A 22,700-nucleotide genomic window follows, 5' to 3' on the forward strand; every position below is an offset into this window, starting at 1 on the left:
ACAACTATTAATCTGGGCAGTCATTAAACATTTGACAAGCTTTCTGAAAGAACACCACCAAATCTATTTAGGCCAAGTCAAATCTAGCAGTTAGGGGGCTGCAAATCTCTTCTTAATTGTAAAGCTTTGTAATTATTTCATTATTACTTGTGCTCTCATAATATAGAAAACTGAAAAAATAGCGTGCTGTGACACTGAACACAGCACAAACGCAACCCAAAACTGGCTTCTACAGCACTTCTCTCTAGCAAATATCACAAAGCACTGGGGATCCCATTAAATCTAAAACCAGAAAAGTTTCCTTTTTGCCCTTGCTCTTCCTAGTGTTACATTAGTGGCACCTCCACTGTGTTGGGTTTACACGGCGAGGTTTCAGTAGCAGGGGGGCTGCAGGGGTGGCTTCTGTGAGAAGATGTGAGAAGCGGCCCCCATGTTGGACAAAGGCAGTTCCAATCAGCTCTAAACCAGACCCACCGCTGGCCCAAGCTGAGCCCATCAGTGACACTGGTACTGCCTCTGTGATAATGCATTTAAGAAAGGGTAAAAAAACCCCAAACTGTGTAGCAACTGTGAGAGAGGAGTAAGAAAAATGGGAGAGAAACAGCCCTGCAGACACCAAGGTCAGTGAAGGAGGGGGAGGAGGTGCCCCAGGCATCAGAGCAGAGGTTCCCCTGCAACCCGTGGTGATACAGGTTGACCCCCCACAGCCCACAGAGGTCCATGGTGGAGCGGATCTCCACCTGCAGTTTGTGGACGACCCCACACTAGAGCGAGTGGATGAGCCCTGAACAAACCTGTAGCCTTTGGAAAGCCTGTGCTGGAGCAGGCTCCTGGCAGGACCTGTGGCCCCATGGAGAGAGGAGCCCACACTGGAGCAGGTTTGCTGGCAGGACTTGTGACCCCATGGGGGACCCATGCTGGAGCAGTCTGCTCCTGAAGGACTGCACCCTGTGGGAGGGACCCACGCTGGAGCAGTTCATGAAGAACTCGCTCCTGTGGGTGGGACCCCACGCTGGAGCAGGGGAAGAGTGCAAGGAGGAAGGAGCAGCTGAGATGAAATGTTATCAACTGACCACATCCCCATTCCCCATGCCCTTGTGCTGCTCGGGGGGAGGAGGTAGAAGAATTGGGAGTGAGGTTGAGCCTGGGAAGAAGGGAGGGCTGCGGGGGAAGGTGGTTTTAAAATTTGTTCTTATTTCTCATTATCCTACTCTGTTTAATTGGCAATAAATTGATTTCCCCAAGTCGAGTCTGTTTTGGCCGTGACAGTAATTGCTGAGTGATCTCCCTGTCCTTATCTCAACCCACGAACCCTTCATTGCATTTCCTCCCCCTGACCTGTTGATGGAGTAGGAGTGATAAAGTGGCTTAGTGGGCACCTGGTGGCCAGCCAAGGTCAACCCACCACAGCCACTCATGCAGGGAGGTAACAGTCACAAAGTATAGCATGAACCCAGAAGCATTCAGAAGCTTTCTAATAATTATCTCTAACAGCTGATCACTCCAAGCCCAAACTGGCACTTTTGCATAGTAAAGCACTCATGAAACAGCCTTTCCTAGCCACACTGAAAATACTGCAAGGGTATGCTGCTGACAAATGAAACGGGGCATGGAGAGAGATACAAAAGTGTGTGTGTATATATATATACACACATACATATACACACACACACACACAACCCTCGGATTCACACACCTCGAAGTACAACCAAGATCTAGAACGATTTCCAACCCATTCTTGGAGTTGATCCAAACAGCTCTGCACATTTTAAAATGTTAGCTGCAGATTCAACTCAAACTGAAAGTCTTGTGGGCGACACTCTGACTAACATAAGTGAACCAACAAAAAGATTTAAAAGACGTCTGTCAGTTTTGAATTCCACGTTGATTTTGGTGACTGGAAAAACTCATATGAAAACTAGTCAGTAGCTATATTTTGAGGTAAAATTACAGCTGTGCAAGCCTGATCTTTTCGCTGTAACCCACTAGTTTCTTTTTAACCTGTGGAAAAGAGGAAAAGCCACCACAATCCAGTAACTCAGTTGATTTTACTTACCTTAAAATCATTATTGTATCTACCAAAGTTGACTCGGCCCATATTCTCTACCAAGATGTCCAGATTTGCTCCAGCCGTCCCAGTTATATTTATCATAAGTGATTTGTCCCTTTCAAGGACACCTTGAGGAACCTATATGAATTACACCAAGAGGAAGAAAACGATTATTGAAAACAAACAAAACCCTGTTACTTGTCTCTTCAACTTGTATGAAAAAAGAAAGGACAAAGGAAACAAACAAAAAAATTTCCACACACAAAAAAGCTGCTATGTCAATATTCACATTTCACTACATCAACTGGATGTGCTACTAGGCAGCATTTTTCTGACACCACCTCTTTCCTTAGCTGATTTCAACTAACTCGGCTGTTAGAATACTACTGGTTTTTGATGCCCCTGATTCACAAAAAGCAAGTTCTCAAATTTAGTCTTGTCACTGAAAAGATTTTGGCAGTATCAGTGATTAAAAGGGGCTTCATCTTCTAATTAAGCTTGCATCAATATTTAGTTTTATTTATTTCCATTCCCACAACACAAAGAAGAGTTTGACGTGGACATAAAGGTGATGAGAGTCAGCGCAGGTCAAAGATTAATTAAAAACAGGCTATCAAAGTCCATGAATTGATAGTAATTCTCATTAAGCAGGAACAAAACCCTGCATAAGAGAAGACAGATAAAAGTTCACATCCTGTACAATAAGCTGCTTTATTTTTTTTTTAAACTTGCGGTCATAAGCCAGATTCATAAGGTAAGACATAGGTTCAGGCTTCCACTTTACCCCACCCTCAAAAGGAAAAAAAAAACAAGGGAGAAAAATAAAAAAAAGAAAAATCTATGGAAACACTGTAGAAAGCCACCATATCATTAACATATTTCATGAACCTGCAAGTAAACCCTTCTTCTAGGTTGTTTCTTTTTTTTACTTAAGTCATGACTCTGTATCAACATTCAAGTATCTCAAAAATGGAAACAATTACATTTTCCTTAGACATAACAGACAGGCGTATTTTCTGAAATACAAATATGAACCTTTAGTACAAATCCACTGTGTGCTTCCTTACTTTCTTCATCTGATTAAATAAGATTATCCAATAAAGTTAGCTGGAGAAAGGAGAAAAAAAAAAAAGGTGGACTGTATCCATGACTTTCGTGAAGGCCGCTCATGGCAGAAATGAATACCAGCAAACACTATTTACCCCATCGACAGAGACATAGGCACGATCATGGACTCCATTTAAAGGTGAAGACAGCTGTGTGGGCTCCGTACAGTTTTTTGGAAGCGTAGTTCTGTACAGTACAAACCCAAAATACTAAGAAAAGAAAGAAAAAAAAAAAAAAACAGATTAATGAACCAAGTCATTCTGTAGCTTCAATTCAGGTCATGAATTAGAAATATCCCACGTTCCTGCCTATGCGCTTGGACTGAAACGTTAACTTTCACTTACTTCAGATAGCATCTATCACAGATACCAGCTTCAGATTAGAGTTCACTTTGACCTTTAAGTAACGGGTGTAAATTCCACAGAGCTTCATTTTTAAAATGTTTCATCAGAATATTTACATAACTTTAAAAGATGAGGGTCTTGGGTATGAAGGTATTTCCTCAATAAAAAAAAAAGCAGTAAATGACCAACAGTATTATTTCTTCATTAAAATCAATTAAAAGATAGCTGGAAATCCCTTCAGAATTGAGTTCATATAACAAACTTGAAAGTGCACTTGTCACCCTGTGCCCATAAGTTGACATATTCATCAAGTCATATACCTATATATAAAATATACCTATTTTAAAAACTACCTGGCTTACATCAGGAACATTTCGGAATATTTTTCACTAAGTTCCCCATCAGGAAAGAAAAAATGAAAGTCATAGTCATTAGATTTGGTCTCATCACAAAGTGAAACACAAATCAGAAACAAGTCAAAAAATGCATCGTCTCTTTCACTCAGTAGCCACAAAACCATTTATATTCTAGACTTGGATTAGAACATAACCCTGGCAGGAAGAAGTGAGAGTAAACCATTTCCATTCTGCTATAATTATTATATTTGCAATGAGGTGACCCGAAAGAGTGGGTGGGCAGCAAGGGAAGGAAAGAAATAAAATTAAAATATACTAGGAAGCTCCACCATCTGCCCTCTTCTCTCAGGAGGCCATTAGAAATTACATCCAGCCACAATATACTACCTGCAGCTTCTCTCACAGCTAGGCTGAGCTTGGGAAAGAAAAATCTAGCTTCAAACCCCTACTTGACTAGTGCCGTATCCCAGGCATCTGCTGAACTGCTCCCTGCTCTTCTCCCTCCCACAGCTACTACCAGCATCACATTCCAATTAGTTTATTTTAGCTGCAGACAATTAGCACCCATGCTCCAGTTTCTGCTAAATTCAGCACAGAAGTGACCAAGGAGCTACATAACCTTAATGGAAAGACAGAGTACGGCAGTAGCAAGGGAAAGATCTTTGACTGTGAAGGAAGATATGGAAAGTCACCAAAATTGACAGGGAAACTGATGCAGAGACTGACAGACAGGGATCATAAGGGAGAGTGGGCAGCAGAAGGCACAGAAAAATGCAGAGAAAGGTGTTTTTCCTATCTTAACCAGCATGGTGAATGACCTTGACAGTGGGTTGCAACAACTCCAAGAGGTTGCTCCCAAAGGTTTCTCTCACTGCATTCTCTTGCCTCACCATTCATGTAGTAAAAGAAAAGGACTACAAATAAGTAGGAGGACCACAGAAGTGTCAAACAGATTGCATTTCCCAATCTCCAGACCCCCCAACTTGTACGACGAAGCACTGTCTCAGCCACTGTGCCCACCCTGATAGAGGGTAGGGAGAGGCCAAAAGAAAAAACAGAATAATGAAAATAAATAGCGAAGAAAGATGGTTAAAAAAAAAAATCTCTTAAGAACCTGAAAATCCATACTTCAGAAAGGAGAGAGATAAAGTTGAAAGCCTGGACAGCAGAGATACCTACATTCATAGAAAGAGGAAAATCTCAGGTGCTAAACTGTAGCACTGTAGAATATGGAAAGGTCTCCAACGGAAAAATCCTGGACATCTTTATAATACTATTACTTCTGTGCTGAGCTAAGGCGCAAGACACTGGACATAAGAGCAATACCACAGAGGGTTGTTCCAATAAACTTTACAAGTAAACTTTACTGCAACGTGCCTACTGAAGGAATCCTCACCTGCTTTAGCTGAACAAAGGTTAACGGGTAAGTGCTTTTCACTGGTCCATCAGGTGACAGCCTGTTAAGAACCTCCACCACAGTGCCTGCCTGCAGCATAGAAAAAGCAGATATATGGTCAGAAATTTCAACCCAAATATAACAGCCTGCATATCCAGCCACCTAGCTAGTTAACTGCATCTGTCCAGAAGCAAAGAAATCTTAAGCCTTTACATCATTCTTACATACACATTAATAATACATCATAGTACAAAGAACCCTGAAAGAAATATGCTACATGTGGAGCAATGTTTTAAAAATCCAGATGTTCTAAATTTGCTAGGCATTCATAAAAGTGGCCCTTGATTATTTAATGAGAACTACCCCAGATGCAACTGCTCTGAACAATTAATAAACCACAACTATATTATCTAAATGTTGCTCAATTATACTTACAATCAAGCTAGGGAAAATGCCAGTGAGTTACTCTGGAATCATTCTGAGCTAAGTAGAGATGTAATTTGGTTCTGTCAAGAGTTATCTAAGACAAATTTACCCTATTTAGTCCTAAATAATTTTAGAAACCCTAAGGCTATAATTCAGTGTCACATATGAGTAGCTGGATGGATATTAGTGAGACTGGCAGCAAGGTTTAGGCTAGTCACATGCATAAGTACCTGAATAAGGTTCTTACATGTATACAATTAAATTCCCTTTTGTTGCCATCTGCAATTTCCCTTTGTGGTTATATAGTTTTCTACTCATCTACAATTCTCTCTCAAAGTCCACTATCAATTTTATGTTAGTCAAGATGCACACAATATGCCTAGTGTCTTAAGCTCAAAAAAAAAAAATCAATTGCATTCCTATTTTTCATGCAAGATGTTAGTCTGTTTCACCAGAAGTACTGTCACTATTCAGTGGTAATTACACATCAGACATTCAAAATATTTCTCAAATGCAAATTTACTTTCAAATGCTTGAGAAAAAAAAAAAAAAAACAGTAAAAAACCCTGGGCATTTAAAATCATGTAGAACTGTATACTGTAAAAGAATTCACAGCAATACAAACTTCTGAGGCTACATAAAAATCAGCAGTGCTGAAATATTATATATTAAAATTACATCACTGCACGAAACGCTGTATGTGACAGAAGTCAGCATGAATCACCTATGCAGACACAGTATAGTACTGGTTTTGGCTGGGATAGAGTTAGATTTTTTCATAGTAGCTAGTGTGGGGCTATGTTTTGGATTTGTGCTGAAAACAGCGTTGATAACACAAGGATGTTTTAGTTACTGCTGAGCAGTGCTTGCACAGTCAAGGTCTCTTCTGCTTCTCAGCCTGCCTTACCAGCGAGCAGGCTGGGGGTGCACAAGAAGATGGTAGGGGACATGGCTGGGACAGCTGATCCCAACTGACCAAAGGGATATTCCATATCATATGGCATCATGCAAAGCTGGGGAAAGAAGGAGGAAGTGGGGGACACGTTCAGAGTGATGGCGTTTGTCTTCCTAAGTAACTGTTGCATGTGATGGAGCCCTGCTTTCCTGGAGATGGCTGAGCACCTGCCTGCTGATGAGTAGTAGTGAATGAACTCCTTATTTTTCTTTACTTGTGCACACAGTTTTTGCTTTACCTGTTAAACTGTCTTTATCTCAACCCACAAGTTTTTACACTTCTATCTTTCCAATTCGCTGCCCCATCCCACTGGGGGAGACTGAGAAAGCACCTGTGTGGTGATTAGCTGCCTACCAGGGTTAAACCACAACACGCATGTAGACATAGATCTGAATGGACTTTTGAAATGAGCTTATCTCAACTCTTTAGCTAGAAACACAAAAGCAAAAGGAGGCCATAAATATACAAAAGGTAATGCCATCACTACCTGGAAGTTGGGTCAGCCTCACTAGTCCATAGTTAAGCATGTTCATCCTAACAAGAAGACTATCAGTTAAATGATGGCTTGCAAAAGTTTAATAGAAGTAAGTTTGCTCTTACATTTTCAGTTTAAGGATTGTACCTAAAATAACAATCAGCTTTCATAGAGTAAAATTCCCCTGGAATACTCCGGACTGTGCATGCGCTCCATTCCTTATTTTGTGCTCCTCCAAGGGAGCCAGTAATGTTAAAGCAATATGCAGGACTTGGCAGGCCACAGGAGAGACTGAACTGCCAGGTCTTGTACAACAGCTGTGAAGCAAGAGATGAGTATCTTTGCACAGATACTGACAGAGTTGATTTACAGAACTAAACAACAATCCTATGAGCATTAATAGTCTTGGCCCCAGGTGGACAATGAAATTAGAAATGAATGTAAGCAGTATTAAGACACACATGGTCACTTGAATGAGCTACTAATTGGCAATGAGTGCTGCACTGTGCCTTACTGAACTGAATATTACCAGCTTGTACGTGCGACTGTTCAACTTTAAGTTCCTGCTACCAAGGGGGCTTCTGTTCTGATTACAGGTCGACCACGTACGATTCATTTATGGACTGGGCTGGTAGAAGCTTGTTTCTTTGAAACTTCAATGCATTGTTTTTGTTCAGCTTTTCACTCTTAAGTAGTACAAACAAAAAAAAAACCAAACCCAAAACATGATCTGCTCCTGCTGCAAGTTCCTGTTGACTGCTACTTAGTGGACAACCAGTACCACAACAGAAACTTAAGAGTAAATTTTAAAATTACAAATACTGTCAAGAATTTTTAAAAACTCAACCTGTAAAACAACAGATGACTACTAATAAAAAATAGCAATACTTTTTCCTCCTCCAGAGCAAGGTCTTCAAAAATAAAGTGTAAATCAAGCATAAAGAAAAGAAACTAAATAGCTCCATCAGGAATCATATCAACTACTGGCATCATCCTGTTTGCTTAACCACTTTCTACCCCTAACTCATATCAACGTTGCCTGCTACTTGCTATTGCTTGAGCTCTCCACATCCCAAGAATTGAATGCATCTCCAGAACCTAAGAGTCTGCAGGTTGCAGTGCTGGGGTAGGCATTTCCTTGTGACCAAGCACTCCTCAGGGCCCTCCAAGTGGTGACCAGAAACTACCACCCGCTCACAAGTCTGCACAGCCACGCAGACACATCGCAAGCACTAAGACTTACTCATTTCCCTCTTGAAAGGATGCTCCCCACATTCTGGGTCTTAAACCCCTAAACCCTGTCATCTTGCTCACATTTTTGAGCACATCTACTGCTGTTCTGCCTTTGCCTGCCCTCGCTCCTCATCTTCAACACTTCTCTTTTGCATCTATGCAACAAGATTTTTTCCTTATCTCTGCTTTCCTGTCTACTGCTTTGCTGTAGCAATGCCAGGTGTCCCCAGCATCTTTTAATAAATTACATTTTTCCCACTCAGGAGAATTCTTTAAAATAATTCAATAGCTCAAAATGAACAACTGCCTGATCAGGGAACAGCACAGGAGTTTTTCCTTTTTTCTTTTATTTTTTTATTTCTTTTCCCTTCCCAACCAGCCTGGGTTCCCCAATTATTTTCATCTGGGGCAACTTATTTGCAAACCTCCAAAAAACAGCAAATATGACAGGCAGCACTGCTAAGATCTCTTTTTCTCGAGTTTAGGTCCTGAGTAGCTGAAGAGGTACTTAAGGATTGAATTGTAAGAGAGTATCTTGGGGGGTGGTTGGGGGTGGGGTGTCAGAACAGCCTGTTCTGGTTACATGTACCTCTTTAAAGTATACCACATGACTCCTGAAAATACTCTGAAGTCTCCTTTCCCTCTTCCTTTCTGCAGAAGTGTTAAGGGAGTTGGTTCACTGCAGTAGATTCAATGCTCTGCATAGCAGACTGACTGCTGGACCTCGACTGCACAGTGAAGCTTCACACAGTACCTGGTTTAGCACTGTCACTGCAAACAGTATAGCTGGGAAGTTTACTATTACCAAAGCTAAGTCCTACCATTTAGAATATTCCCTCTCCAATATTCACCCAAATACATTCAGGCTTCTCCATACAACAAGGTACACTGGGGACCAGGTCCCAGCAGGGGTTAGAACACATCACAGAGTTGGGAGGATGCCTTTGGCTGGGACAGTACAAACCCTCTGTGATTTGAGACTCATCCTGTGTTGCAAGTTAACCAAGCAGAGGAGTAAACTGCTGCTGAAGTTAGGCAGTGGGTTCACAGAGCAAAAAGCAGACTTTTTCCCAGAAAACAATTCTAGAGGCTTTCAGTGCAGATGGCCGTATATGTACAGGCAATGACAGGAACCTCACACCTGGCAGTTTAGACATGACATATGGATTCCTGAAAGTGCTGGGTGGAGAGTAAAATACCTCCTCTCAAAAACCAGGAAATGTAGAAGGTGAGAAGGTGCAGGAACAGGGCTCCCAGTTTGATGGCCAGGTCACAGCTGCGATATTTGAGCAAGTTTAGTCATCTGACTCGTCCTTTGTAAGACAGGTGTCTGGGCCAGGCACCCTGCAGCATTCATTTCTTGAAGGCATGAAAGAGAAAGTTCATGATTCTAGTGAAATTGGACAGCCCTATCCAAGAGCCATGAACCATAAGAAGATTGGAGAGTCAAAATCTGATGGTGAGGCTCCCAGATGCTGGTAACCCATGAGAGCAGCAGTGGTGGGTGTACTGGTAACGGTATATAATTAGTCACTACCAAATGTAAGTCAGCTCAGTGAAACCTTATATAGCAACCCTAAAATGTCTGAAGATACTCAAAGGTTGTTGAAAATGATATAGATCTGTGTCAACTTCACTGGTGAATCACTTTCATACAAAAAGTATTTCTGCCCACCACTTGAGTGGGATGACTTGAAAACACCTGCAAAGCCTTATCACTACCAAATTTTGCAATGCTTCAGCTGCAGTACATAACAGATCAGATACACTGCTGATTGGAAAGGTGGCTGTCAAATTAAAATCACAAAGTATAAAATCAAAGCATTATGAATTACAGTATCCAGTACACCAACTGCAGTAATCCTCCACCTCAAAACAACTTGTCTGTGCCCAGCAAAATGAATATAGCCAAATTCATACCTGTTGTCTCTTCCATTCCCCCTTAAACCATCCTCTACACTCACTGCAGGAGCGTAGCTCTCAACCATATTTCACAGAAAATTTTCCCTGGTCCTAAAATGATGGTGCTATGGACAAACCCCAGCTACTCATGTGCTGACCTGTTAAACCACTGTTGTCAGACAGGATACAGCAAGGCTGAGTTCAGCATGTTATGTTCTGCATGCTTTTCCCTCAGCAGGAAACCAATTTAATTTCTCTCATCAGATACAGATTTTCACAAATCTTGTAAGAAACTTTATCAATAAGGCTTCCAAATGTATTGAAAATGCTCCCTATTCAAAATTTAAACACTTAGATGTATTTCAAAGATATGTATATCCTATCCGCTGTTTCTACTTTAGAGGCATCACCAGCTACAAAAACACCCTTTGCTCATAGATCTCATGTTAACAGTCCCCCAGCTACATTACTCATACATGAGTTACTTTAGACAACTACGATTCTGGTTGTGTTCATAATATATTAATTTCAGTTTAGTAAAACTTCAGGCACATACTGCATATTGTAAAATTTATATTTTTATATCCAGACAACATACATTTTCTCATTTTCCACCACAGGCATGATTCCTAACTCCCAAGCTCCGCTCGCTCCTTCCTGAAAGTTTGCTTTCAAGGTTTTCCTCTTTATTTTGTATGATATCTAGAGACTGCCAGGACACCCTCATAAACATTTTTTGCAAAAAGCAAACTACAGCATTACGGAAAGATACACAACATATTACGGATGTTAATTTACCTTCTGCAAGCGAACCTTCCCATATGCAAATTTGGGTGTTGTCGGAGGGATAAGACCTTCTGGTAACTGCTTATACTAGAAAGGGAAAGAGGAAAAAAACAACATATGAAACTTAAATACAAACATGCTTTAACTGAATTCTCATTTTCTACTTCACAACTTACAAAAGTAGAACTTCAGCTAAAAGTAGATAATCTCACTGTGCTAATGCATCCAGTCTAAGATGGAGTTTTTAAAAAAAACAACAACCCATATCTGACTTGATCACATATAGTAAACAATTTTTAATAACTATTCAACTCGAGGTAACAGTAAAAGCATAGCGAACAAACAAGCTGCCAAAGAATCAGTGTCCTTGGAGCCCTCCTGTGGCTAGAGCTTGCGTTACAGTCTTCCACAACCGCAGTCATCTCCCCAGTCCATGGGAGCTTGAGTTAACCTTTTCAAGTCTGTAGGGCAGTACTTCCACCTGATCCTTCCTTAGCAGCACTTCCATATGGGAATTATTAGCCTCTTGTGCCTTTCGTTTCAGTGTTACTGTAGTCCACCACCACCATCACCTGCTAATCCATTACTGCCTGGGCTGGTTTCTTTGAGAAGCAGGCTTTGAGACCACAGCCTCCTCCACAGCTCCACGAACCCTTGAGGTCCCATCATTAGCTTCCCTCTGGTCCTGGTCTAGGCAACTGCCCAATCAGTCATAGGGAAACATGCTGAGGAAACACTCTGACTGCCAAGCTGTTTCTGTTTACTTCTTGCCCTGTATCTCTTATCTAGAACAAGCCACCTGAGATCAGCAGACAGAAGGGGTGTCCACCACTTTCTTGGACACCTTTGAGGAGTGGCAAGTCTAGACAGTGGCTTTCTGCCCCATATCCTAGCCTCCTACTTTCTGAGCCTACAACCTTCTTTTCTCCTTGCCATCATTCCCTTCTCTCTTTCCTGCCATTACTTGTCTCCTGTAACATCCTGTAATGTCCATCTGTTCTTTCATTTACTGAACATGGCCCTGTCTGCACGCTATAGAGAAAAAACTTCTGTGGGTGAGATAACCATGTGATCAAGCAATCTAAGCCTACATTTTAATACACATGGACAAATGGCCATCCTTGTGAAGGCTGTCTTAATCTGCACATTCAGTGACTTCTGAGTGCTTACTTTGGCAGCTCCTAGGTTGTTAGATTTTTTTCTTTTTAATATATACGGTGAGGGGCCAAAAGGGCATTTTTCTTAAGAGATTTTACTTTGATTTCAGCTTGAAAGTTTTAGCACAAGGCATTATTTGCTGGGTTTACACATTCAGCATAAAACTCATGCTCAAAAGTTTGCCTCTGCTCCAAGACGAGGGTGGGGTTTTTTTGTTTATTTGGTCCATTTATCTTTTTTTTTTTTTTAAACAGCAGTACAATTCCCAATGCCCTCCTGTCAAATGTCAACTATGGACTGATGAATGCCTGCTTTATATTTCTGGTAACAAGTTCCCTTTTTCCTCTTTATTTGAAAATAATCAAGATATTCAAGAAAAGAAACACTATATTAACCTAAGAGAAGAAGTCAAAAGTAGGAAATTTCAGCCCATATAGTAAAAATTAGAAAATGCTGTCAGCAATTGAAAGAAGCTATAGACTGAAACCATTCTTCTTTATTATGTTTATTAACTGAAAAAAACAGTAAAGGAAGACTATAATGTGTTAGCCTTGTAGCACAGCTAACATGTTGAATGCAATCATTAGTTACAGGCAACTTTAGTTTTCTTTCATCAGCTCCACCTCAAACTGCAACTGAGTAGATAGACTGTTATGGGTTTAGAACCCACAGCAGAGACAGGAAAACTTTGCTGAGATCCTATGGATATGGAAGCTAAGAGATAAACCACACCAAAAAAAGCTGTACCGTGACCCAACACACCTTAGGTTATACTGAACACTTCAGATCTTATCAAGGCTCTCTCATTGCACTAGAACTCTACTTACATTTCAGATAGGGATCTCACTTTGAAGAAAACAACTCAAAAACAGGAAGTTTGGGAATTTTTCTGGTGAGAAAAGCTGTATCAAGACAGGAGATTCCCCTTGAAAGGCTATCAAAATTATCCATCAACAGAAAGCTTAGGGATAATGAAGAAATTGAAGAAAATAATCCACAGCAGGCCTTCCACCGGTATGGAGATAAAGGCATGCTCAACCCTAGAGAAAGTGTAATACACTTTTGGGAGATCTACTCCCATCAAAAAAAGTGCCTTCTAGTGAATAGGAATGTTGCTGGCATGCAACAGGACAGTGAATACAAGCCTGAGCCTTGGAATTCCCATGGAATCTGTTTTTAAGCCTCATCTGAATTCTCCAATGCAAAGCTATTCAAAATCCAGATACAGGTTCCATGTTTCACTTCAGTCTCCAGTTTGTAGAGATACTGTGCATTTTTATAGCAAGGCAAAGCTAGTTCCACCCACTAGCTACAGTTTGTGGCATCGCAAACACAAGATGTGTTCATTTGGATAAGCATGCTCCTTCTCACAGAGGCCCAAAACCACATCACGAAACTTGGGATACAGACACCCAAAGCACTAAGCTGCGAGATCTTTCCCCTTTTGTAACAACGAGCAGTTAAGCCTAATCACCTGTTCTACTTCACTTTCCTTACCTGCAGAAAACTGTTAATTCAGAAATAACTGATACCAACACAAGAGCTAGAGAGTTTGCAGTACACCAGGGATGTTTCAAAAAAACATTCTAAATACGTCCTGGGGACACTCACCATACCAATGACTTCCCTCAAGGCAAAATATTTTTCTGTCAGATCCCCCGCTTCACTCAGTGGAGCATCATAGTCGTAACTAGTGGGCTGTGGCATATAGGGCATATTAGCACCTAAGGGGGGGAATAAAAAAAGCAATGAAAATGTGAAAGAGCTGTTGTTTTTTCTAAATTTTTCAGAATTCTTTCCAATCACAGCCAGACTCTGCTACATTTTTAGATTCAACGTAGGCCTTGGTATTTGGTATAAACTATTCCTGATGGAGGACAACGTTCTTCTAGCTCACACTGCTGTCATACAGTCTTCAGAAATACTCTGAAGAGAAACAAAGTTATCCATGTTTCAACTGCTTCCCAGGACTGAGTGAAGCAGAAGTAGCCTTTGCAAAGATAAATACCATGTGGGTTTAGTACAACATGCTGGCAATAGAGAGAAGAGCTAGTGCAGTCATCTTTTGTCATGTGATAGCAGGCATAGCTTATTCTTTCACAAAATACATTACTACCAAATTCATAAACAGGTCCCCTACATCATTAGTATCATTTAAATAATTTCTTACCATTCCAATAGGCAAAGTTAGTCCCACCTATAAACATGTACCTAAAAAGCAAAAAAAGCCATCCACTTAAATCAGGTTTTGCTGAATTGGGAAAAAAATAATCCCCCCAAATTAACCTTTACTGAACACACACTTACAGGTTAACGTTAGCACCACGTGCCAGGATTTCATTAAGTGTTTTAGCTATAGTTTGTGTGGGGACAACAGAATGACGGTGCCCCCAGTGATCCAACCATCCAGTATAAAACTCAGAATTAACCTGAAAGGAGGAAGGGCAAAAGAGGAAGGGAAAACATGAAGAGGGAACAAGAACAGAATGCAATGTAATTTAAGGTTACTAACTGAAGGGGAAGGAAAAAAGGCACCTTGACTCATTCCAGACATTTTTAAACTAGTATAAATACAGCAAAGTATACACTAAATGAGTCCTTTTCAGCAGATTACTAGTCAAAGAAATCAAAGGATTGTTTCAATAATTTTATACGGACACTTTGAAAATAGTGCTTAAGTACCAAAAAGCGTGGATTTCCTTGGAATCTGTCAACATGAACACATTTCAGATGCTTGGCATTCAAATAAATGATGGAACCCGTACATTGCCTGCAGAATAGCATACATAGACTAGATGTAACGAAAAGTAAATCTTTCAAATACTCAAATTGCATTCTAAACAATTTCATAGCACAGAGATAATCTTGTACACTCAGAGGGCCTTTTCCTTTTGTCAAAATGCCTTCCAGTGATCTCACATCCCACTATAGCTTGTGTGAAACCTCTAGGGTAGCTGAAAACAGGAAGCAACTTCTAACCTGCCCTTTTAATTTTTGCTTTTAACTTCCACCCACACATATACCTCACTAACTCATCTAATCATACTTACTGTTTCCACTGCTTTGTAAACATTTGTCTTAACAAGGAAAAATACTGAAATAAAATCAATACCTTTTAAGACCAAAATAGTATTTGCAGAACAGCAGTTAATGTGGATTTGCCAAACACACACGGAAGCTCCTCTATTCAGTTTTTCTGACTGACTTGGAAATTATGTCTTTTTAAACATGTCCCTAAAACTGTCCAACACACTGTTCCCAACTCCTCTCTTATTAATCACTGCAAGGTTAGGAATGATACAAGAAGTTAAAGTGAAAAGACATACCAAAGGGCCCGTAGGTTCACTGCCCCTTTGAGCTAAGAATGCTGCTGTGACATTGCCACCTGTAAGCAGATAGAAATAAAATTGAGTTGCTACACATCCATGACTTTCAGTCCTTCATCTTACTGAAATAGGTGTCTTATCTCCCTTCCAAGACCTAGCAAAAATGCAGACAAGAAAGTTACTTCAGAAAACACAGGAATCAGTACCTTTGATTCCAGTGTTTAAATTGCAGAAATTATTTAAAGTATATATAAACACATATGCACGTAGGCACGTATGTCCTTGCTTTTGAGATACATCTTCTGAAAACCCAGCTTTTCTCAGGAATAACATCCTGGCACCAAAAAGTCTGAGATGTGTCAGAATTGCTACTTGGTCATTGGAAAATGTAAGCCTGAGATTGTGGTACCAAGACTACAGGGAAGAACAGAAGCGAGGCAATCTCTAAAGGGGAGTTTCACTTCTGATCATTCTTAGTGGCTCAAGCCATAAGGACTGGAAATAACTACTTCAATGAGTAGCTCACCATCTCATAAATGATACACAAAAAGGAGCTCATAATTTCAATCTACTTGTAAGAAAACAGATTCCTGCTAAGCACACATCTTTGATTATAGAGAGAATAACGTACAAACCACACATAAAAAATATGGAAATATCTATCTTGGAGTTTGTTTCTTGTGCCTTAAGCCTCTTTTGCCAAGTCTGTGCAGTATATGAACATTTACATCACTAACTTTCCTATCAAAAGGGCACTTTCTAAACACACTATGGTTGCTTAGCCATTCTTCAGGCCTATATCACAGCAAACTGTGGCAGTGTGAACATTTCTAATGATGATCTTCAGCAGTAATTGCTGGATTCTGGGACAAAGGACGTTAAAAACAAAACAACAATAAAAAACCCAACATAAAAAAAATTTAAAAATCAATGGAATCAATGCCAACTATTACTGCTAGTTTTTAGGAGATACACACCATGAACAGCGTAAATCGTTTATTCATGGTTTCATGATGCAAGGAAGTGATTAGGACTCTCTAACTGGCTACTTCTGGGTGATTCTTGTACATTTAAGAGTACATCAAATACCCATAAATGCCTATTACCCCATTTAAACAAAGCAGTCAGGTTGTCAAGCAGTCAAGTCAGTTTGTCCTGCCATAAACACACACACACACACCCCCCAGAATTTTTTTGTAACAAACAGCAGTCTCCAACCTGGGGCAAAGTCTACTGTTGCATAAAGACCCTGAAGAGCTCCACATTTCAAGTGAAACTGGCTTGCACCATCAGTTGTGAACAGCACCACCTCATCCCCAAGATGCTGGCGAAAGATCTTCAGAAGGGAACGCAGATAGTCATAGTCACAAGCAAAGTAGCTGCCATACTCATTCTCTACCTGCACAGTAAAAGCAAGTCAGTGAAGCAATAGCCAATTTCAGTCTGCACCTTATACCAAAAATGGGAAACCCAAATTCAACCCTCCTCTTCCTTTGATGGCAATGCTGAAAATGTAATTTTAACTGCAGACTTGAGAAGTAAGAGAAGACAACGCTTCTAGGCACTCATTCCTCTCACCTGTATCTTACAGTGGAGCAATCATTGTGTGGAGGCAAGTAATTTTCCTACAAAATCACCCTCCACATAAAAATATCTACCCTAGCTACTTAACAACAGTGATCAAAACACAGTCTCTATTACAACTAGAGAGCTATGACTCACCTCCCAAGCAGGACAATAAAACCATAGAACAAGTTGTGACACGATCAAAACTGCAGTAGAACTGGACTTCCAGAAGAGACACACCTACAAGGGGCTCACATGAACAGCAAAGCCCTGGAGTGGGCTCAAAGGACTGAGGGGAGAAGAACAACCCTGCTACTACTGAGAGGTACACATCTTGCCCCCTGCCCAAGGGAATGGACTTTCAAGCTCCAGATCCAATGTCACGGGCACCTGAAGGTTATTTCTGAAAATCCTGTTATAAACATCTTTCTGCCAAGGAATTTTGCTGAGTGCTTTTGCTCAATAGAATACATTGTTTAAGAACAATGATCTTGGGCATATTATAAGAAAATTCTCCTATCGCATCCTGTGCCAACCAGGGAGTTTAAAAAAAAGAAAGTAAAACAAAGCTTTTGTTATGGTCAAATACTAAGAATATGGAACAATTGCCACTGCACATCTAGAAGGAATTTAAGAGAGAAGCTACTTACCATGAACGCACAATATGGTGTGCTGAAACATTTACAGCTTGTTAGGTGCTAAGAATTAAAAAGCCTAAATTTTGAGGCCATTTTTGTGACAAGTTTTGGGCTTAGTCCATACTGGTTTTGCTTCTATCTGCAGGTATAGTTATTCCCCTTTTTCCTATCAGAGGGTTTCAGGCAATTGTACTGTATTTTGACTTTATGTGAGAACTGGCATGAAACTCAGATCTAAAAAGCTCCGCAAGTTTCCTCTATTGCTTTCTATAGTTGTGGGAAACAACTTTAATAGAGGAGACAAGCACTCTCTGAATTCTGGAAACAGCTGACTCGGTTCTTTAGAATAAGGAATTGAATCAGAACCTTTCAGCTACCTGAAACTGTGAAGGAACATCTGTGACATTACCACCCAACACCCACAGAGTGTCTGCAGGAGCAATATAAGCATCCATGCTGCTTGTGTTCATTTGATTTTCAGGAAGTTACCTGCACCATGATGATTGGACCTCCATTCTGATAGAGGTGAGGCCTCATCTTTGGCAAAAGGACACCCATCCATTTCTCTACTGCTGCCAGGTAATCTGTGATACACAAAGTATAAATGTTTCACAACTTTTCTGCTTTTTTCTAGATTTTGTTTTAAACTATATATGGGTAGTTTTTACCTAGTGTTCTAAGTATGTAAAGTATAACAAAACAGCATTTAATGAACTGATGTGCTCTTATACCTGTTCATAAATGTCAGCTTCCAGTACAGTTTACTAAAAAATTGAAGATTTAAATACTGGTGAACTTTGAAAATCAACAGAGACACTTCAATGTCTCACACAGGTTGCCCTAACATATTTCAACAGGAAAACAAATTCAAGTATTGCTATGTGTACTATTTTTTTAAATAGATAATTTATCCCACACTGAGCCAGAACTAGAGTCAAATATGATATATTTGTCCCCTAATATGCACTCCAATAACCACATTAATCTCCTGTCTCATCTCATCCCTCCATCTCTGGTCCATGACCAGGTAGCACTCAAGAATGCTGTAACTAGTTCTGGAATTACATGCACACTGATCAGCCAGGAAGGATCCCTATGATGAGTGGGTTGCAAAACTGAAAAACTCAAAGGTGAGAGCTACCTATCGTCTTTTCCTCAATGGTGACAGTGATTTCTCTCTTGGCACCAATTTTCATGAAACTTGTCAATACCTTGGAAACTTTCTACCCTACTTTGTTCGTTCTATATACTTCTTGAATGCACATTTCTAATTAAAAGCACTGAAGATTTTACATACAAGATAACTTAAGCTGAAATATGAATTTCCTAGTAATGGACTCAAACGGCAAGTTGCCTTGCTGCTAAAGTGTATTTTTGCTAGTCTCTTCTGATGCCTCTACCTGAATCAGAAGACCTGAGAACAATAGATTTCTTCTCCAACAGCCATGCAGGAAGACCTCCCTGGGAAAAGAAAGGGAATCACTTCAGTGACCATTTTTAGGAAATGTAAGAAGAACTCAGTCTTTTATCAAAACATATACCAAGACCTGAAGATTGATTTTCTGTAAGTAACAATTCCCAATGAAAAAACAAATAGTAAGTTTGTAAGATGTCACTTAAGATGCATGGATTTTAATATGCTAAACCAAGAGTCTTGTCCAAAGATACACCAAGTATGTTTGTTTACTTTAAGACAGAAATATTTGCATTAAATTTACCCTAGAAATAAGGTAACTTAAGGTTACAAAAGGCTGTACCATGTCCCATTCTGCACAGATGTAAGGTCCAGCTCTCAGGATAACCAGCAAACCAGTGTCGTTAGCAAGCTGTAGGAAATACTCAAGGTCTTTGTCACCAGAAAAATCATACACGCCCAGCTGGGGTTCATGGTAGTTCCATGGCACATACCTATAAAGAGAGAAGATCACCTTCCATTAGGAAACTGAGACTAAACCAGAACTCCAAATAACAACTATTTGCACCACATGCCCCAGAGATCTGTAATGCTGAACTGGTCTTCAGATCAGTAAAACACAAGAATAACTGTAGGGCCTTTCTTCTGTGAGGTACTTCATATGGTAGGAGGTGTTAAAATTAATGCTGAAATAAGGCTTAGTACTTTGCAGTAAGTCTGCAGGAGTCCATATCAATGCAAGAACAGGTTTGGGTAGCGCCATTTTGAAACCATGACATCTATTCCAAAATTTAAGTAGTTAACAGTTTTGATGTTAGCAACACAGCTGACAGTCATATAGTGGTGGGAGGTTTGTGAAGAGATAAATACCGTAAACCACTCACAAAGGAGGTGGTCAGGAACGAGCTTGCCTAAAACACTGCATGACCCTTCATAAAGGGATCACCCAGTTTGCACGGGGAAGCCAACTAGGTTGACAGGTCCATACTGCTGCCACTACAAAGAACTAAGCCTCAAATGATATTGCATCTAGGTCCTGAAAGTTTTCATTGACCAGGAGCAACACAGGTTCTGAAAAACCAGCATGGGAAGAACAGACAAGTTAGAGGATGATGCTAAGGTGCCCAAGATCCTGGAAAAAGTAAAACTTCATTTCAACCAAGTAATAAAGCTGCCAAACAAGAAGATAACCATTTGAGAGAACACCTTTCTCCTACTTCCAGGACTTCGGAAATCACAACTCCACCACAGAACAGCTCACAGAAGATAAAAAAATACACTTGGTTGCAAGACAATGAAGAAACATGTTATCTACCAACTACTATGCGTACTGTTGTAGCTTACGGCCCATGCTTGACAACCATGAGTTTTGGCTTGGGATAGTACTAAGTGGCAGTCGTAGATCAGACACACATTCAAATTAGGGATGAGTACTGCTTGAACAAGGATTTAAGAGAATGGGACAACTCATTCTCCATGCATTTACTTTCTTGCACATAGGTTTGTAATCCCTCTGAGAGAACTGTTACCACTGTTCCAGAGAGAACAAATTTGAGAAAAATTCGTAAAACCAAAACTGTGGTTAGCCAAGCAAAGATCCTCTCAGGCACCACTTTTCTTGCTGTCTGGGTTTGTTCACATGTTCCAGAGTTAATTTTGCAAGAACTACCCAAGATGGAAAGAAAGTGCAGAAAACACCACATTCAATAAGCAAGAAAAACAGGAACCCTCACACGAGCACGCTACTGAAACAACCACAGTCAGACGTACATGCACATGAACATCAAATACAAAAATTACAATCTTTCAGCAACATTATTTAATATTATAGCCTCACAAATGCCAAAATCTTAAGCCTCTGTTTGAAGAGATAAAGCTTAAAATTTGTATGCAAGGATAGAGTCAAAGTAATGCACTCAGGCATCAAAATGCAGTTAACCTGCTCTAATTGTTTATGAAACACATGATTAACTCACTTTTAGAACAAACTAAATGTGCATTTAATGAATATATGAACCATGTGAAAATACATTCAATATTAATTTAGTTTTGTGCACTTTGTCTAACTTTCAAGCAGAGAAGCAAGCTGATTCCTGACATTTACGATTAAAGTAGATATAGTAGAAAACTATTTAAAACAAACAAATGACCAACCTATGTCAAAGAAGCCAATACAAGAGTATCATATTGTGCTTGCTTTCCCTGTTCCATATACCATTATCCTGGTTATTACTGCAGAATAATTTTAGTTTGCTCTAAGCCATAACAGCTACGTTATTTTCAAAACTGTTGCTTAGAAATACAGAATTCTTTTAAATTACACATATATCACTATGGATCTGTCAAGGACACATAACCCTAACTCCATTTGTTCACAGGAATATTTGAAAGGGTTAGAGAAAAGGAAAAAAAAAGGTGATGTCTCTACTTAGCAAGGCTTTTGGTACTTTGCTGCACAACAAGGAAAAAAAAAAAAAAAAGAGGCTAGTTGGTATAACATTAATATAGAATAAAAATTAGCCACAGAAGAACAACCCACAATTTGCTGGGAAAGCAATGGGATATTTTGAGGAGTATCCTAAGTCTCTTCGGTAGGTCTAACTATATCCAAAGCTTTTATTGACACCTGGGTGAGGTAATGCACAGCACGCTTTGGAAATGGGGAGTGGTTGCAAATCCATCGGTGAACACGATCAGGATTCTAAATGCTCTTAACTAATGAGCAATGTGGTCTGGTATCAATAACGAATTAAGAGTTACCACTCTTTAATTCTCTTGCATAGGAAAAGGCAAAATACAAAACAAGAAGAAAGGCATATGGAAGTGGTATTAATAGGAAAAGAGTCTGCAGGTTCCTCTGAAAAGTATCATCTGACTATGAATCACCAACATGACACTGCAGTAAGAGACAAAGCTCCTTCTGGGAGGAATTAACAGGCATGTTGATGTAGCAACTCATTCACTGAAAAATATTTCTATCAGAGCTGCACCTGTTTGAGCAAAATAAAGATGACTAGACATTAACTTCATAACAGTTCCAACTGCCTAAAATACTACCACAGAAAGACAGCAACTGCTTATACTCCCTTCTCTTTAGGCTACCTAACAAGTTATTTATGACTGGTAAGTAAATTACAGGTTAATATGAGAAAAGCATTCTAGCTGCAATTTAACTACACCTTGTAACCTGTTAGTTATGAAAATATACTCATGGGAGAGTTTTATTAACCTGTTCTAGAAACAACTCTGAAGGTCTAAATATTCTAAATAGTGTCTGAGGTGAGGACAAAAAGGGTTTCTCCAGCTCCCTTATGCTCAAGATGGAGGAAGACAGAAAAATTCTTCCAGGAACAGTTTTAATTTATGTCCCGTGGTTCCCCAGAAGGCCGGAAAGAAAGTAGACTTTAGTGGAGAAAAAGGGAAGAAAGTGAATTAAAAAAATTATGTGAAATGCTTTTTTATCAAATAAATCATGATACAAATATATTTTAAACACTGGTCTAAAAATTGTTACTAATAGACTTTAATCCCCCAGTATATTTTCTACAGCTAGCAATGGCCTCAAATT

The 22,700-nt window shown here is 39.8% G+C and overlaps 1 protein-coding gene across 1 annotated transcript in view; it reads right to left on the reverse strand.

Annotated features, from left to right (window-relative positions):
- Positions 1-22,700, reverse strand: part of GLB1 (galactosidase beta 1) — a 50,976-nt gene that overhangs the window by 11,973 nt on the left and 16,303 nt on the right. The window contains exons 3-14 of the mRNA XM_074841037.1: positions 19,476-19,626; positions 19,119-19,179; positions 18,208-18,302; positions 16,733-16,913; positions 15,515-15,573; positions 14,496-14,617; positions 14,359-14,399; positions 13,800-13,912; positions 11,043-11,117; positions 5,254-5,343; positions 3,253-3,366; positions 2,057-2,188 (exon numbers count right to left, since the gene is read on the reverse strand). Coding sequence (XP_074697138.1) covers positions 2,057-2,188; positions 3,253-3,366; positions 5,254-5,343; positions 11,043-11,117; positions 13,800-13,912; positions 14,359-14,399; positions 14,496-14,617; positions 15,515-15,573; positions 16,733-16,913; positions 18,208-18,302; positions 19,119-19,179; positions 19,476-19,626 — 1,234 coding nt within the window. The remainder of the gene's footprint in view (positions 1-2,056; positions 2,189-3,252; positions 3,367-5,253; positions 5,344-11,042; positions 11,118-13,799; positions 13,913-14,358; positions 14,400-14,495; positions 14,618-15,514; positions 15,574-16,732; positions 16,914-18,207; positions 18,303-19,118; positions 19,180-19,475; positions 19,627-22,700) is intronic.

Source organism: Strix aluco, chromosome 1 (assembly GCF_031877795.1).
Source record: "Strix aluco isolate bStrAlu1 chromosome 1, bStrAlu1.hap1, whole genome shotgun sequence".
Lineage (NCBI taxonomy): Eukaryota > Metazoa > Chordata > Aves > Strigiformes > Strigidae > Strix > Strix aluco.